At 40.3% G+C, this 18,703-nt stretch overlaps 1 protein-coding gene across 5 annotated transcripts in view; it reads left to right on the top strand.

Moving 5' to 3' along the window:
- The window catches only part of RASGEF1B (RasGEF domain family member 1B), a 590,923-nt gene that overhangs the window by 216,335 nt on the left and 355,885 nt on the right, over positions 1-18,703 (top strand). For all 5 annotated transcript variants that reach the window (XM_060299540.2, XM_060299539.2, XM_060299544.1 and 2 more), the window contains one exon: positions 18,487-18,525. In XM_060299540.2, coding sequence (XP_060155523.1) covers positions 18,487-18,525 — 39 coding nt within the window. Of the gene's footprint in view, positions 1-18,486; positions 18,526-18,703 lie in introns of those variants that run through there.

Raw genomic sequence — 18,703 nt, 5'->3', positions numbered from 1 at the left:
GAGTTGTTGTGACAGAGACCTTATGGCCCACAGAGCCTAAAATGTTTTTTATCTGTCCCTTTTTAAGGAAAAGTTTGTCAACCACTGTAATAATGATCAATAATAGAGACCCATGGTACAGTCTCTCTGTACTAGTTTGCTAAGGCTACATAAAAAGTACCACGAACTGGGCGGGTTCAAACAACAGAAATTTACTGTCTCACAGTGCTGGAGGCTAGAAGTCTAAAATCAAGGTGTCTGTAGAGCCCTGCTCTCTCTGAGTCTGAGTAGAATCCTTCCTTGCCTCTTCCTGGCTTCTGGTGGTGGCCCACAATCCTTGGTGTTCCTTTGTTTGCATCTGCCTCTGTCCAGTCTCTGCCTCCATCATCACTTGGCTGTCCTCACCTCCTTATCCCTCTGTGTATGTCTGTGTCCAGATTTCCGCATTTTTATAAGGATACCAGATATATTGGATTAGGACTCCCCCTAATGACTTCATCTTAACTGGATCATCTGCAAAGAAACCCTGTTTCCAAACAAAGTCACATTTACATGTACAGGGGTTAGGACATCAACATCTCTTTTGGGGGGACACAATATAACTCATAACACTTTTCCCCATGGAAGGTGTTATCCTGACATCATCATCATTCTTCCTCCTTTCCTTGCCCCCTCCCTTTGTACCTGCTTCCCTGCTCCTTCCTTTCTCCACTCTCTTGCCTCCCTCACCTCATTCACTATACATTCAACAAACATTTATGAAGGTCCTACTATGTCCGTGGCCCTGTGTTCATCACTGTGCTAAAGTATACTGCACAAAAGTGATTAAGACTTGGTTTCTGGCCTCAACTGTGCAATGTGGAAAAGCAACCATCAGTGATAAGTCCATCGGAGGGGTTTGTGTAAGGTACAGTAGAGATGTAGGGGGATCTTAGGGATCTAAATTCTCAAATATTGAGTCATAATCTTTTAAAATAATCGATGTGGTCTTATTTAAGGTACCACAGCTATTGACTCAAAAATTACAGATGCTAATATACATGGAATTGTAGGGTAGAGGTTCCTCACTATTCTTTTAAAGTCATAATGTACAGAAATATTCTGCCCCTCTTATTTGCCTTAATTCCCTCAATCTCTCTTTCCTTTAGCACTTACCATGTCAGGTTGGGATTCTCTGCTCTGGGAAAAACAGTGGGATGACCCTGAGGAGGGGGCTCTAACCTTGTTAGATTAACTTGATGACTTTTAGGGGGAGACTTTGTTTGCAGCTTTGTGGGATGAAGCTCGACAGCACTCAGTGCGTTTTGTCCCTGTATGTTGCATTTTGTTGTGTCTTCTTTGAGGCTCTTTGTTGCTCTGCTCTCTCCTCCTGGCACTAATTGGTTACATTCAAATATAGTTGTGAAGTGCATGAAATGTGTTCTGACACTTTCTCCTCCCCTTGCCCCAGAGCTCAGCGTCTCGCTGGTCTCGCAGGATCTTCCTGGGTCAGAAGTGTGAGGGCGCAGCAAGGGAGGAGGTTCATCCTCTCTGCGGGGGTTCTGGTGGGGGCTCTTTGTGGACCGCATCCTCAGGTCCCATCGTTTTATCTCTGTGCAGTTTGTAAACCATCGAATTACTTCTGCTCCCTGCAGATTCAGAGCTTCCTACAGGTTATCAACCCCAAAGATGCTGACCTGGTGAAAACATCAAAGATCCACTCCGTGCAGGAACAAGGGAACTGGTGCTAAAGAGTAACACCTCTTCTCCCAGTGGTGTTCTCTTCCTAGGGTTCATAGTTGCTGCTGACCTTAACTTTATATCTTCACTTTATATATATATATTTCTCAGTCTCTGTTCTACTTAGCCCCCCTTTTTCTTTTAACATCTTTGTTGGAGTATAATTGCTTTAGAGTGTTGTGTTAGTTTCTGCTATATAACAAAGTGAATCAGCTGTACATATACATATATCCTCATGTCCCCTCCCTCCTGCATCTCCTGCCCAACCTCCCTATCCCAACCCTCTAGGTGGTCACAAAGCACCGAGCTGATCTCCCTGTGCTATGCGGCTGGTCCCACTAGCTATTTTACATTTGGTAGTGTATATATGTCCATGCCACTCTCTCACTTTGTCCCAGCTTACCCTTCCCCCTCCCCGTGTCCTCAAGTCCATTCTCTACATCTACATCTTTATTCCTGTCCTGCCCCTACATTCATCAGAACATTTTTTTTTTTAGATTCCATATATATGTGTTGGCATATGATATTTGTTTTTCTCTTTCTGACTTACTTCACTTTGTTTGACAGACTCTAGGTCCATCCACCTCACTACAAATAACTCAATTTCGTTTCTTTTTATGGCGGAGTAATATTCCATTGTATATATGTGCCACATCTTCTTTATCCACTCATCTGTCGATGGAATCTAAGGTTGCTTCCATGTCCTGGTTATTGTAAATAGAACTGCAATGAACATTGTGGTACATGACTCTTTTTGAATTGTGGTTTTCTCAGGATATATGCCCAGTACTGGGATTGCTGGGTCGTATGGTACTTCAAATTTTAGATTTTTAAGGAACCTTCATACTGTTCTCCATAGTGGCTGTATCAATTTACATTCCCACTAACAGTGCAAGAGGGTTCCCTTTTCTCCACACCCTCTCCAGCATTTATTGTTTGTAGAGTTTTTGATGATGGACATTCTGACTGCTGTGAGGTGATCGCTTATTGTAGTTTTGATTTGCATTTCTCTAATGATTAGTGATGTTGAGCATCCTTTCATGTGTTTGTTGGCAATCTGTATATCTTCTTTGGAGAAATTTCTATTTAGGTCTTCTGCCCATTTTTGGATTGGGTTGTTTGTTTTTTTGATATTGAGCTGCATGAGCTGCTTGTAAATTTTGGAGATTAATCCTTTGTCAGTTGCTTCATTTGCAAATATTTTCTCGCATTCTGAGGGTTGTCCTTTCATCTTGTTTATGGTTTCCTTTGCTGTGCAAAAGCTTTTAAGTTTCATTAGGTCCCATTTATTTATTTTTGTTCTTATTTCCATTTCTCTAGGAGGTGGGTCAGAAAGGATCTTGCTGTGATTTATGTCAGACTGCTCTGCCTATGTTTTCCTCTTAGAGTTTTATAGTGTCTGGCCTTACATTTAGGTTTTTAATCCATTTTGAGTTTATTTCTGTGTATAGTGTTAGGAAGTGTTCTAATTTCATTCTTTTACATGTGGCTGTCCAGTTTTCCCAGCACCACTTATTGAAGAGGCTGTCTTTTCTCCACTGTATATTCTTGCCTTCTTTATCAAAGATAAGGTGACCATATGTGTGTGGGTTTATCTGTGGGCTTTCTATCCTGTTCCACTAATCTATATTTCTGTTTTTGTGTCAGTACCATACTGTCTTGATTACTGTAGCTTTGTAGTATAGTCTGACATCAGGGAGCCTGATTCCTCCAGCTCCATTTTTCTTTCTCAAGATTGCTTTGCCTATTCGGGGTCTTTTGTGTTTCCATATAAATTGTGAAATTTTTTGTTCCAATTCTGTGAAAAATGCCATTGGTAGTTTGATAGGGATTGCACTGAATCTGTAGATTGCTTTGGATAGTATAGTTATTTTCACAGTATTGATTCTTCCAATCCGAGAACATGGTATATCTCTCCATCTGTTTGTATCATCTTTAATTTCTTTCATCAGTGTCTTATAGTTTTCTGCATACAGGTCTTTTGTCTCCTTAGGTAGGTTTATTCCTAGTTATTTTATTCTTTTTGTTGCAATGATAAATGGGAGTTTTCCTTAATTTCTCTTTCAGATTTTTTGCTGTTAGTGTATAGGAATGCAAGAGATTTCTGTGCATTAATTTTGTACCCTGCTACTTTACCAGATTCATTGATTGCCTCTGGTTGTTTTCTGGTAGCATCTTCGGATTCTCTATGTATAGTATCATGTCATCTGCGAACAGTGACAGTTTTACTTCTTCTTTTCTGATTTAGATTCCTTTTATTTCTTTTTCTTCTCTGATTGCTGTGCCTAAAACTTCCAAAACTATGTTGAATAAGAGTGGTGAGAGTGGACTGCCTTGTCTTGTTCCTGATTTCAGAGGAAATGATTTCAATTTTTCACCATTGAGAATGATGTTGGCTGTGGGTTTGTCATATATGGCCTTTATTATGTTGAGGTAGGTTCCCCTACTTTCTGGAGAGTTTTTATCATAAATGGGTGTTGAATTTTGCCAAATGCTTTTTCTGCATCTATTGAGATTATCATATGGTTTTCATCCTTCAATATTTTAATATGGTGTATCACATTGATTGACTTGCATACATTGAAGAATCCTTGCATTCCTGGGATAAACCCCACTTGATCATGGTTTATAATCCTTTTAATGTGCTATTGGATTCTGTTTGCTAATGTACTGTTGAGGATTTTTGCATCTCTGTTCATCAGTGATATTGGCCTGTAGTTTTCTTTCTTTGTTACACCTTTATCTGATTTTGGTATCAAGGCTATGGTGGCCTCTTAGAATGAGTTTGGGAGTGTTCCTCCCTCTGCTGTATTTTGGAAGAGTTTGAGAAGGATAGGTGTTAGCTCTTCTCTAAATGTTTGATAAAGTTTGCCTGTGAAGCCATCTGGTCATGGGCTTTTGTTTGTTGGAAGAATTTTAATCACAGTTTCAATTTGGTCTGTGATTGGTCTATTTATATTTTCTATTTCTTCCTGGTTCAGTCTCGGAAGTTTGTGCTTTTCTAAGAATTTGTCCATTTCTTCCTGCTTGTAGTAATCTCTCATGATCCTTTGTATTTCTACAGTGTCAGCTGTTACTTCTCCTTTTTCATTTCTAATTCTGTTGGTTTGAGTCTTCTCCCTTTTTTCTTGATGAGTGTGGCTAGTGGCTTATGAGTTATGTTTATCTTCTCAAAGGACCAGCTTTTAGTTTTATTGATCTTTGCTACTGTTTCCTTCATTTCTTTTTCATTTATTTCTGATCTGATCTTTATGATTTCCTTCCTTCTGCTGACTTTGGGGTTTTTTTTTGTTGCTGTTCTTCTCTCTCTAATTGCTTTAGGTGTAAGGTTAAGTTGTTTATTTGAGCTGTTTCTTGTTTCTTGAGGTAGGATTGTGTTGCTATAAACTTCCCTCTTAGAACTGCTTTTGCTGCATCCCATAGGTTTGGGGTCATCATGTTTCCATTGTCATTTGTTTCTAGGTATTTTTTGATATCCTCTTTGATTTCTTCAGTGATCTCTTGGTTATTTAGTAGTGTATTGTTTAGCTCCATGTATATATATTTTTTACAGTTTTTTTCCTGTAATTGATATTTAGTCTCATAGTGTTGTGGTTGGAAAAGATACTTGATACGATTTCAATTTTCTCTAAATTTACCAAAGCTTGATTTGTGACCCAAGTTATGATCTATCATGGAGAGTGTTCCGTGAGCACTTGAGAAGAATGTGAATTCTGTTGTTTTTTGATGGAATGTCCTATAAATAGCAATGAAGTCCGTCTTGTTTAATGTATCGTTTATATGTATAAAATAAATGTATCATTTATTTTCATTGTGGATGATATGTCAATTGGTGAAAGTGGGGTGTTAAAGTCCCATACTATGATTGTGTTTCTGTCAATTTCCCCTTTTATGGCTGTTGGCATTTGCCTTATTTATTGAGGTGCTCCTATGTTAGGTGCCTAAATATTTACAATTGTTATATCTTCTTCTTGGATTGGTCCCTTGATCATTATGTAGTGTCCTTGTTTGTCTCTTCTAATAGTCTTTATTTTAAAGTCTATTTTATCTGATATGAGAATTGCTTCTCCAGATTTCTTTTGATTTCCATTTGCATGGAATATCTTTTTCCATCCCCTCTCTTTCAGTCTGTATGTGTCCCTAGGTCTGAAGTGGGTCTCTTGTAGACAGCATATATATGGATCTTGTTTTTGTATCCATTCAGCCAGTCTGTGTCTTTTGGTTGGAGCATTTAATCCATTTACATATAAGGTAATTATCGATATGTATTTTTCTATTACCGTTTTCTTAATTGTTCTGGGTTTGTTATTGTAGGACTTTTCCTCCTCTTGTGTTTCCTGCCTAGAGAAGTTCCTTTAGCATTTTTTGTAAAGCTAGTTTTGTAGTGCTGAATTCTCTTAGCTTTTCCTTGTCTGTAAAGGTTTTAATTTCTCTGTCGACTCTGAATGAGATCCTTGCTGGGTAGAGTAATCTTGGTTGCAGGTTTTTCTCCTTCATCACTTTGAATATGTCCTGCCACTCCCTTCTGGCTTGCAGATTTTCTGCTGAAAGATCGGCTTTAACCTTATGGGGATTTCCTTGTGTGTTATTTGTTGCTTTTCCCTTGCTGCTTTTAATATTTTTTCTTTGAATTTAATTTTTGATAGTTTGATTAAAATGTTTCTTGGCGTGTTTCTCCTTGGATTTATCCTGTATGGAACTATCTGTCCTTCCTGGATTTGATTGACTGTTTCCTTTCCCATGTTAGGGAAGTTTTCAAGTATAATCTCTTCAAATACTTTCTCAGACCCTTTCATTTTCTCTTCTTCTTCTGGGACTCCTATAATTTGAATGTTGTTGTGTTTAATGTTATCTCTGAAGTCTCTGAGACTGTCCTTAATTCTTTTCATTCTTTTTTCTCTATTCTGCTCTGTGGTAGTTATTTCCACTCTTTTTTTGTTCCAGGTCACTTATCCATTCTTCTGCCTCAGTTATTCTGCTATTGATTCCTTCTAGAGACTTTTTAATTTCATTTATTGTGTTGTTCATCATTGTTTGTTTGCTCTTTAATTCTTCTAGGTCCTTGTTAATCTTTTTTTTTTTTGTATTTTCTCCATTCTATTTCCAAGATTTGGGGTCATCTTTACTATCATTACTCTGAATTCTTTTCCAGGTAGACTGCCTATTTCTCTTCATTTGTTTGGTCTGGTGGGTTTGTATTTTACCTTGCTCCTTCATCTGCTGTGTATTTCTCTGTCTTCTCAGTTTGCTTAACTTACTGTGTTTGGGATCTCCTTTTTGCAGGCTGCAGGTTCGTACTTCCCATTGTTTTTGGTGTCTGCCCCCAGTGAGTAAGGCTGGTTCAGTGGGTTGTGTAGGTTTCCTGGTGGAGGGGACTGGTGACTGTGTTCTGGTGGTTGGGGTTGGATCTTGTCTTTCTAGTGTGCAGGGCTGTGTCCAGTGGTGTTTTTTGGGGTGTTTGTGTACTTAGTATGATTTTAGGCAGCCTCTCTACTAATGGGTGGGGTTGTATTCCTGTCTTGCTAATTGTTTGGCATGGGGCATCCAGCACTGGAACTTGCTGGCCATTGTAGGGAGCTGGGCCTTAGCGTTGAGATGGAGTTCTCTGGGAGAGCTCTTGCCAATTGATTTTATGTGGAACCAGGAGGTGTCTTGTGGTCCAATGTCTTCAACTCAGCTCTCCCACCTCAGAGGCTCAGGCCTGACACCAGGCCAGAGCACCAAGACCCTGTTAGCCACATGGCTCAGAAGAGAAGGGAGAAAAAAGAAAGAAAAAAATACTAAATAAAAAATAATAAAATTATTAAAATTAAAAAATTATTAAAGTAAAAAATTTAAAAAGTAATAATAAAAAGAAAAGAAGAGAGCAACCAAACCAAATAACAAATCCACCAATGAAAACAAGCGGTAAATCTATACTAAGATAAATATGAAAATCAGAAACAAGTTAGCCACAGACAGCAAACCCCAAGTCTACAGTTGCTCCCAAGGTCCATCGCCTCAGGTTTGGGTTGATTCGTTATCTATTCAGGTATTCCACAGATACAGAGTACATCGAGTTGATTGTGGGGATTTAATCCACTGCTCCTGAGACTGCTGGGAGAAATTTCCCTTTCTCTTCTTTGTTCGCACAGCTCCTGGGGTTCAGCCCCACCTCTGCATGTAGGTCACCCTCAGGCATCTGTTACTGCCCAGACAGGATGGGGATAAAGGAGTGGCTGATTAGGGGGCTCTGGCTCATTCAGGCCAGGGGGAGGGAGGGGTACAGTAGTTATGATTGGAATGCAGGGCGAGCCTGCAGTGGCAGAGGCCAGCGTGACGTTACAGCAGCCTGAGACACGCCGTGTGTTCTCCTGGGGAACTTGTCCCTGGATCACAGGACCCTGGCAGTGGCGGGCGGCACAGGCTCCCGGGAGGGTATGGATAGTGACCTGTTCTTGCACACAGGACTCTTGGTAGCTGCAGCAACAGCGTTAGCATTTCATGCCCATCTCTGGTGTCTGAGCTGATATCCACAGTTTGTGCCCATCTCTGGAGCTTGTTTAGGCGGTGCTCTGCCTTCTGTGGGCAGACAGGGAAGGAATCCCCTCTCCTCATGCACCCCAAAACCATGGTCTCTTGCCTCTTAGGCAGTTCCAGACTTTTTCCCCGGACTCCCTCCCAGCTAGCTGTGGTGCACTAGCCCCCTTCAGACTGTGTTCACGCAGCCAATCCAGTCCTCTCCCTGGGATCTGACCTCCAAAGCCCGAGCCTCAGCTCCCAGTCCCCGCCCACCCCGGTGGCTGAGCAGACAAGCCTCTCGGGCTGGCGAGTGCTGGTCGGCACGGATCCTCTGTGCGGGAATCTCTCCGCTTTGCCCTCTGCACCCCTGTTGCTGTGCTCTCCTTCGTGGCTCCCAAGCTTCCCCCTGCGCGCGCGCGCGCACACACACACACACACACACACACACCCCGCCATCTCACACACACACACACACACACACACACACACACACACACACACACCACCATCTCCGCCAGTGAAGGGGCTTCCTAGTGTGTGGAAACTTCTCCTCCTTAGGTGCAGGTCCCACCCCTGTTCTTTTGTCTCTGTTTTTTCTTTTGCCCTCCCCAAGTACGTGGGGAGTTTCTTGCGTTTTGGGAAGTCTGAGGTCTTCTGCCAGCGTTCAGTAGGTGTTCCGTAGGAGTTTTTCTCTGTTTTTTTGTCTCTGTTTTTTCTTTTTTCTTTTGCCCTCCCCAAGTATGTGGGGGGTTTCTTGCGTTTTGGGAAGTCTGAGGTCTTCTTTCTGCCAGCGTTCAGTAGGTGTTCTGTATGAGTTTTTCCACATGTAGATGTATTTTTGATGTATTTGTGGGGAGGAAGGTGATCTCCACGTCTTGCTCCTCTGCCATCTTGAAGGTCCCCCATACTTAGCCCTTTTAAGGGAGCTTTTTTATAAAATTCACTTTGTATGCAAAGACTCTTCAGCTTTTATAAATGGTGCTGGGTAAAAAGAAGTTAATATTTACCTATTGGTAAAGAACCTTTGACATTGATATGAGACTAGAGTGACCTTGCTTTGTTAATTTTAAGTGAATTTCACATTTTACCCTAATGCTCCCAGAGTACGATTCTAGTGGCACAGTCTACCCCAGAAATACCTCTGAAGGCCAGTGACCTGAATCTTGGTTTAACCACTTACTAGTTAAGAAAACTTAGACAAGTCACTTAACCTCTCTGTTTTCTTATTGTCCTACAATGCGTGAAACAGATACTCTATAGGGTTGTTTGGAAGCTCAAGTGAAACAATGTGTGTCAAGGGGCTTTAGAAATTGGACGTTTTATATAAATGTCACAAGGTATTATCCCTATTGTCCTAATTATAATTAGGCTATGGAAATTCCAGTCAGATATACTTTTTCTTCTTTTGTGAGATCATAAAAGGCATAGTTATCATTGCCATTAATTTGCTTTGAGTATTTCTTAGACCATTGGTTCTCAAGGTATGGTTCCCAGACCAGTAACATCCACCTTGTGTTAGAAATGCAAATTCTTGGGCCCCACCTCAGACCTCCTGAATCAGAACCTCTGGGGTTGGGGCCCAGCCATTTGTGTTTTCACAGGACCTCCAAGGAGATTGTCCTGACACTAACGTTTGAGACCCACTGGTTTAGAGTTACACCCAACTGCGTGTGTGTAGGCTCTGATTTTGCTGATGTTTTTTAACCTGGCTTTTCTTTCAGACATGGAAGAGATTCTGAAAGACAAAATGTGTGTGCCTAAGACTGAGTTGGAACCAACAGTTGACTTCCCAGAACATGCCTGCCAGCTAGGTGTGCCGTTTTTAGCATTGACATAGATCCTAGGAGCGCAGGTCCTTAAAGCATCCCCTTGGTTAAACACACACTTGCTGGAGATATGCTGAGGGTCCAGAGAGCATTATCCTACTTAAGTGGGATAATAACAGTTGAGTGAGATGAGTGGTGAACTATTCGGTGAAATTCAGTAGAGCTGCACTGAGCTTGATTCCTATTCTGGCTACCCTTGAACATCAGGTGTCTCCTTCCCTCTAATAGTCTTTGGTCTTCCTCAAACGAACCCCCCACCTATTAATGAGTCTGGGGCCCACTCCCAAGTGCTCTGACAGGTCTTAGAAATAGCCAGGTACCCCACTGCTCACCCTGTGCTTTCCCGTCATACCCCTGGATTGCAGCTATGCCATGGCTGTGCTGACAGACAGATGGATGGTAGTTACTTTAAAGTGAAAACCAGAGCTCTAAAGGTAATTAAGATGGAAGAAGGAAAGTGGTAGGAAAACATTAGGGAAACCATGGTGCTGTCGGGTTGATCCACAAGGGCAGAGGTGCATGGTAGGTGTTCAATAGCTACTTATGGAATGAATGAGTGAGGACGGAATTTTGTGTTTTGGGAGCTATCCTGCCTACTTAACTTACGAGCATCTATCTTATTCGAAATGAACAGACATTATGCCTTGATTGAGTGAACTATTAGATATGTTTAGTTTTAAATGCAGACATAAATAGATTTGGTCTTTCTATGGTTCAAATTTCCTCCCATCAGCTTTCCCTTAATTATCCACAAGTGTTCCAAACCTTCATTAGCTAAATAGGATGCAGATGACTGTCATTAGTCTGGGATGTAAATCCTTCTGGCACACTCAATGGCTTTTCACTTGGTTAATTGAAATTTTCAGTATTCATGGACTACAAGAAAACACTGTAATTTTATCATTTATTCAGGGGTATAATTTTTTTCCTTTAGCAGGTTGTATTTTATAATTATGCAGTTAAAAAAAAATGAATGCCACACTTTGCCTGGAGGGGATACCACTATTTTCAGTGCACATGTGTCAATACTAGTCTACTAAAGCATGAAGACCAAATGGAAAGTCATACTTTGTCTAGAAATCCTAAAATTGACCAACTAAAATGTCTAAGAAAGCATCCAGGTAGTATGCACTTTGGGGACCCATTGATTCAAGTATAAGAGACTTCCAGATTGTTAGTAATATGTGTGGGTCTGGTCTTGACATCTACCAGTGAATAAGAAATCATCCAGTTTTCTGTGGGGTGCAAATTTCAGGTATCAAATGGAGATGCTTTATGCAGGCATTATTCCTTTAAATGGTTCTTAGCTTTCAACTGCATTTGACCATTTATCAAACCTAGCTGGCCTCTGGTGATATTTGGTTGAGAGTGACACACACACACACACACACACACACACACCTGATACTTGAAATAAAATTTCACAAAATTACCAACTATCTCAGAAATTCAGTTTCTGAATTCCTTAATTTTTATAATCCAATACTTAAGCAATGCTCTTTGTTTGCCCCCAACTTTGTTCCAATTTAATCGAATAAGTGTTATATGTTGGCTGTTTTAAAAACATGAATCTTAGTTATAGACATTACATGGCAGAAGTTGGCTCAGTAGAGGCAGAGTATATCTATTTCTGTTCTTTTTCTAAACCTAATTTAGTGGGAATGAAACAACATTGTAATAACTCTCAGAGGTAAACTCTCCCTTAAAAAGGAGTATAGAACATATGGAGTCTCTTTTCAGTGCTCAGTCACTTTGCAAAACACACCCACCAGTGAGAATCAGGTAAGCAGCTGCCCTTCTAGAAGTCTCTTTTTGTAGGCTGGACTGGATGAACCACTGATCACTGGTCTTCTGTCTAGGTTGTCTTACCAAGGCCTTATCAGTCTCGGTTGTTTGTCCCAAGTCACTCTTCCTTCTGGGTTGCTTTGGCCCACTTGGAATATTTCTGCAAACGATTCTTAATGTTAATTTAAGGAAGACACGTTTAAGCACCTCAGTCTTCTAAATGAACCATTATTTTATATATACATAGATATATATAAGATATATATCTTAATAAATAATATATAAATATACTTAATATATAATATATAAATATAAATATTTGATATATATCTGTCAATATTTAATTTATATCTGTCTCAAAGTTGAATATAAAGACATTTTATAAGTTATGCTTTTGTGAATTCCCTGAAAAACTCTCTCTGCCTCTGTAGATAATAAAGAGCTGACCATGTTATTCAGCCAGATGTTCTGTCCTCAGAGGATAGAGGAAAGAAGTAGGCACTATACTCACTGATTTCCAAACAATGTGCCTGATAAGATCCAGCCCATTTTCTTCAAGTTAGCCAGGGCTCTCATGACCTAAAAGGAAATGAATAGGGGTTTCCTCATTTCATAATGAAGAATTCAAGACCGCCAGGCTAGCAATCTGTTTTAAGCTCACAGAGTTAATAAGCTTGTCTCCTATTAAGAAGAGACAAGCGTTAAATGCCTAGACTCCTGAGCAAGTGGTCCATTTGTCTAACTGTCCAACGACTTCATCATAAAAGAACAGCAAACATATAAGTTCTAATAAGGGGTCACATTCAACTAGAGCACATCAGCCATAGGCAGTATCTACCCTTGGCAAAAGTGTGTCAAGTTAAAGTGTATTCCAAAAGACAACCCTCAGAATGGGAGAAAATATTTGCAAATGAAGCAACTGCCAAAGGATTAATCTCCAAAATTTACAAGCAGCTCATGCAGCTCAATATAAAAAAACAAACAACCCTATCCAAAAATCGGCAGAAGACCTAAATAGACACTTCTCCAAAGAAGATTATACAGATTGCCAACAAACACATGAAAGAATGCTCAACATCACTAATCATTAGAGAAATGCAAATCAAAACTACAATGAGATATCATCTCACACTGGTCAGAATGGCCATCATCAAAAAATCTACAAACAATAAATGCTGGAGAGGGTGTGGAGAAAAGGGAACCCTCTTGCACTGTTGGTGGGAATGAAAATTGATACAGCCACTATAGAGAACAGAATGGAGGTTCCTTAAAAAACTAAAAATAGAACTACCATACCAGCCAGCAATCCCACTACTGGACATACACCCTGAGAAAACCATAATTCAAAAAGAGTCATGTACCCCAATGTTCATCGCAGCTCTATTTACAATAGCCAGGACATGGAAGCAACCTAAGTGTCCATCAACAGATGAATGGATAAAGAAGATGTGGCACATATATACAATGGAATATTACTCAGCCATAAAAAGGAATGAAACTGAGTTATTTGTAGTGAGGTGGATGGACCTAGAGACCGCTATACAGAGTGAAGTAAGTCAGAAAGAGAAAAACAAATACCGTACACTAACACACATATATGGAATCTAAGAAAAACAAAAAGTTCGTGAAGAACCTAGGGGCAAGACGGGAATAAAGACACAGACCTACTAGAGAGTGGACTTGAGGATATGGGGAGGGGGAAGGGTAAGCTGGGACAAAGTGAGAAAGTGGCATGGACGTATATACACTACCAAACGTAAAATAGACAGCTAGTGGAAGCAGCCACATAGCACAGGAAGATCAGCTCGGTGGTTTGTGACCACCTAGAGGGGTGGGATAGGGAGGGTGGGAGGGAGGGAGACACAAGAGGGAAGAGATGTGGGAACATATGCATATGTATAACTGATTCACTTTGTTATAAAGCAGAAACTAACACACCATTGTAAAGCAATTATACTCAAATAAAGATGTTAAAAATAAATAAATAAATAGATAACCAACAAGGACCTGCTGTATAGCACAGGCAGCTATACTCAATATTTTGTAATAACCTATAAGGGAAAAGAATCTGAAGAAAAAGACATATATGTATATGTATAACTGAATCACTTGCTGTACACCTGAAACTAACACAACATTGTAAATTATACTTCAATAAAAAGAAAAAAAAATTAAGGTGTGTTGTAGTGGACAGAGCAGTGCTTCACACAGACCTTCTAGCACGCTGCCCACAGCTGTCAGCCCTTTCGGGAAATTGCCCTTGGCTGAACAAAGGCATTATGCCTAGGGTCTGCCCCCTTCCCCGGGCAGCCCTTTCCCTTGTCCCAGTTTAAGATAAATCTAATCCAGCTTCAGAGTTCCCCATTGGGTTTGCTGAGACCTTTGTTGAACTTGCACCGCAGCCCATCTCCCTCTGCTCAGTCCTGCACCCTTCCCTTCCCCTCTCCAAGTGGAGATCCCAGAGCACGCCCTAATAAACATCCTGCCTGCTAATCTCCATCTCACAGGCTGCTTGTTAAGGAGACCACCCTGCGACCTGTGTGATCTTTTCCATCTCATTGAGTGTCATGATCTAAGTCTTCATTTTTTTCCTATCAAAATCTGCTTTTGAAATTAATGGAAGACAAGAAGATTCTGCTTGTAGGAAAGGGAATGAATAAATTCATTCTCTCTAAGGTGTAACAGACCAACAAATATAATACTTGAAATTTCCAACTTTCCTCTTTGCGGTGACTCTTAACACCCTAGCATCCCTCGAGGGTTTGTCTATTATGATTCAAAGCCTCATGCTAAACACAGAGCTCTAATAAGTGAAATTTCAGGCATCAGTATAAAAATGGATAACAGTGGGGCCTCACCTTTCTAGATTCATTTTGGGAAATTGCTATAACTGTCCATGTATAATACCGTACACCCCATGCTGGTCGCCCTGCCAGCAGCCTTAGAAGTCAGTGCTCTAAAAAAGTCATTGTGCTTCATTGTGACAAACGCAGCATCAGGCAAACTTTGGTGGAGGGGACCCATTAGGAGTTACCTCTTTAGTAGAAAAATATTGATGCAACAATCAAGAAGGTCACAGCATGGGTAAGTCACCATGTTTTGAGTCTTTCATTTTCCGTAATTAAAGTGAACATATTATTGGAAGGTTTAGAAAGCCCACTCAAAGTCATTCACAGTACCTGCAATTAGGAAATTGGAATGCCAGCAAAAGACTTTCGACGGAACGAAATGAGACTGACCAAGCGTATAAGTACAGTCCCCTTAGAAAATGGCCAAATTAAGGATATGGACTCTCTTTGACCTTTGCTATACCTCTTTCACACTCATTCCACGTCCTGAGATTTCACTGTATGTTTGTCCTTTGGCTCAAGTGGTTCCTTGCTACAAATGTAACTACCTGTGTTAATTTTTTTTAGTGAAGTCAATTTCACCCATCTCTGACTCTCATTTCTCCCCCAAACATGTTTCTCAGGTTACCTGAGACTGTTTTTGAAGGTTGAATGGTATTGTTTAATTTCGAAGATCATTTCCCCTGGGGCTAATGTCTGAATTCTTAGACGTGTTCATTAATTTACTCTCCCCAGTGATGTATCTTAAGCTTAGTTAAAAATGCAATTAGGGCTTCCCTGGTGGCGCAAGTGGTTGAGAGTCCGCCTGCCGATGCAGGGGACGCGGGTTCGTGCCCCGGTCCGGGAAGATCCCACATGCCGCGGAGCGGCTGGGCCCGTGAGCCATGGCCGCTGAGCCTGCGCGTCCGGAGCCTTTGCTCCGCAACGGGAGAAGCCACAGCAGTGAGAGACCCGCGTACCACCAAAAAAAAAAACAAAAAAAAACAAAAAAACAACTAGAATCGCTCAAGTTGCGCCCACGTGGGCAACCACACGGAGTCTTCAGTAGCTGGGATTTGTTTCTCCCCTAGTGTTTTATTATATTGCCATTTAGGACAGAGAGTGAGACTTGAAATCAGGAGCTGGAAGAGAAATTCCCACCATTAGACTTCTGTTTCCTGGAAAAAATTTAGTTGCACTAGTCAGGGAATCACAGTCATTTCCATAACTAGCTCCTTTAGAGTTTAGACCTGTTGTTCTCAACTGGGGGTGATTCTGCCAGCCCCCCACCTCCCAGGGGACATTTGGCAATGTCTGGAGACATTTTTTGTTGTCGTGACTGACGTGGGGAGGGAGGTGTGCTACTGGCATCTGGTGGGTAGAGGCCAGGGATGCTGCAAAACATTCTACGGTGCTCAGTACCACAACAAGAATTATCCAGTCAGAAGTGTTCATAGGCCCAACGCTGAAAAATTGATTTAGCCAAACCAAGTGGATACTAGACAATAGGTATATGCTAAATAGAGAGGAAATGTATTTTACTACTATTCAGGAGCCTTTTGTGTCTCTCCCTTGGTTTCACTTTGTAATGCTATGACGTGTGAGTCTGCTTTTCCAGCGCTGTGCTTCCAAAACAGTGTTTTGGGATAAGGGCTGCAGTCTTTTTTTTTTTTTTTTTTTTTTTGGCATTTTCCCATCGAGTGCATATTTAGTGGGAACTGTTTTTTGTGTGTGCCAGGCACTGGGCTAGGTAATGCGGCTACAGCAATGTCCAAGTCTTGCTGGGTCTTTCCCTCCCTGGAGCAGAAATCTGAGTGAACACTGAGGTCAGTCTCATGATACAGGGCTCAGTGTACAAACACGTAAAAATGACAAAAGGTTACAAACGCGTAAAGATGACAAAAGGTCATGGGGAAGATATTTGGGGGGAAGATTGTAGGTGGGGTGTTTCAGTGTAACATGTGTGAGCTGTTTGCTTCTTTGGCTGTTCTCTCTCTCCTTACTGGCTCAATCTTGACTTTGGCTTTTCCTCTTTTTTTCCCATCACCAAAATTCTCTCTTCCTTTCTCTTTTCCCCTTTTAATTCAAACTTTCTGAATATGTACCCCTTCCTTCACAAACACAACAAAAATAAAAACGCCAGCAATCCAAATTTAAAGATCACACCCAACGTAAACCTTAAACTTAATTTTTCTTCATTAAAGATACTTTTTTTGTATGTTTATCCATGTCTGTGTTTTCTGTCCTTTAATACTGCGTATTATTTTGGGCCAGAATATGTGCTGGCGCAGATTCTTAACTTTTTTTTACTGAAAACAAATCAAATCAAAACCCTAGATGGGTTGACAAATATTTTTATGTCTGAAAACAAATCAAAACCCTAGATGGGTTGACAAATATTTTTATGTTATATGAGGAGAAAGTGGGAGAAAGATTATATACATTAGATCTTTGAGCCATACCAAAGTCTCTGTTATACATTTCTTTTAGTTCTTTTGACTCTATTCAACCAAAATAAAATTATCAGTGTATGTATATATATATATACACATATATATACATATACACGGTATGTATATATACACACACACATATATATACATATACACTGTATGTATATATACACACACACACATATATACATATACACTGTATGTATATATATATATACACACACATATATATACATACCACATATGTACATGCATATATACACACATACATATGTATACATATATGGCATATATAAAAAAGAATATTTATTGCAAAGCAAAAACAAAAGAATAAAATTCTGGAAACCATCAAATATCTACCAATAAAGGAAAGCATACATAAAGTATGGTATATCCATATTATGGAATGTTATACAGCTATTAAGAAGAATGAGTCAGTCTACGTGAACTGACTGGAAAGATGTTGATAATATAGCCTTAGTAGGATGGTATGATCTCAAGAAAGAAGAAACTTCTTTATGTACCTGTGTAATATAAAACACACAATTAACATATACATGCATTTGCATAAAAATAGAGAAAATGTGGAAGGATGAATACAAATTTTTACTATTGGTTACCTCAGAAGAATAGGTTAGAAAGGGGATTGGCTCATTAAGAATATATATTAGTTTTGTAATTAAAAAGTAGAAAATGTTACTGAAAAAAATTTAATACCATTATGTCCATTGAACTCTTCATAGCATAGTCCAAAAGGAACAAACTTGCATGTAAATCCCAACTGGCCTTGAATGCCAAAGTGCCTTTTTAGTGGCTCATGAGGCCAAGAAAATATTCACACAACTGTAAAAAGTCAATCACAGGGAGAATGAGGGAGCTAAGGGGACTGGGGATGAGACAGCAAGAACCCTGATACTGCTGTTCAGACTCACATACCTCATGGATGGGGAGAAGCTCCACTCCATCACTCAGGCTATTTACAGGTGTCATTTGAAAGATTTTGGCATTTGACAATTTGCACATATCTCTTCAAGATAAAGGGAGTGCCGTGTGTGGTTGATAAGGTGGGTTTTTGAGTCAGACTGCTTCATTTTCATTCCGGATCTAGCTATTTCCTAGGTATGACAATTAACCTAATTGTGCTGTGGTCCTTTATCTGTGAAATAAAGGTAAATAAGAGTCTTTACTTCACTGGATCATCGTTGGCCCATAATGAATGTTCTGACTTGGAGGGGGTGGCAGTGGGAGCAGTGAAGGGCAGATACTTTAAAATCCAGAGAAATCAGTGGGGTCACAGGAGGTGGTACCCACCTTGGATTGGAGATGCATGGGGGCAGGGTCAATAGCATTACACTTTGCCAGTTCTAATGTGTCTCCCACCTTCTTGTTTTGCAGACCACCAATCTCAGCACACTGGCTAGTGACTGCAAAAAGGTAAGTCAGCCTCCAGGAATTGCAGCCTGCTGTCAGAGTAATAAAAAGCTTCAGAATTGATGACATTCGGTTGAAAAAGCTATGGTATCAATGAGAATGTTCTGCTGACATATTGTAGTCTTCTTTCCTCAGAGATGGAAATTTGAATGGTTCGCTTTAAGGCTGTGGCAAACTCTGT

The sequence above is a fragment of the Globicephala melas genome, chromosome 5 (assembly GCF_963455315.2).
Source record: "Globicephala melas chromosome 5, mGloMel1.2, whole genome shotgun sequence".
NCBI lineage: Eukaryota > Metazoa > Chordata > Mammalia > Artiodactyla > Delphinidae > Globicephala > Globicephala melas.
Note: the sequence above shows the minus strand (reverse complement) of the source record. Positions and strands in the feature narration are given on the sequence as shown.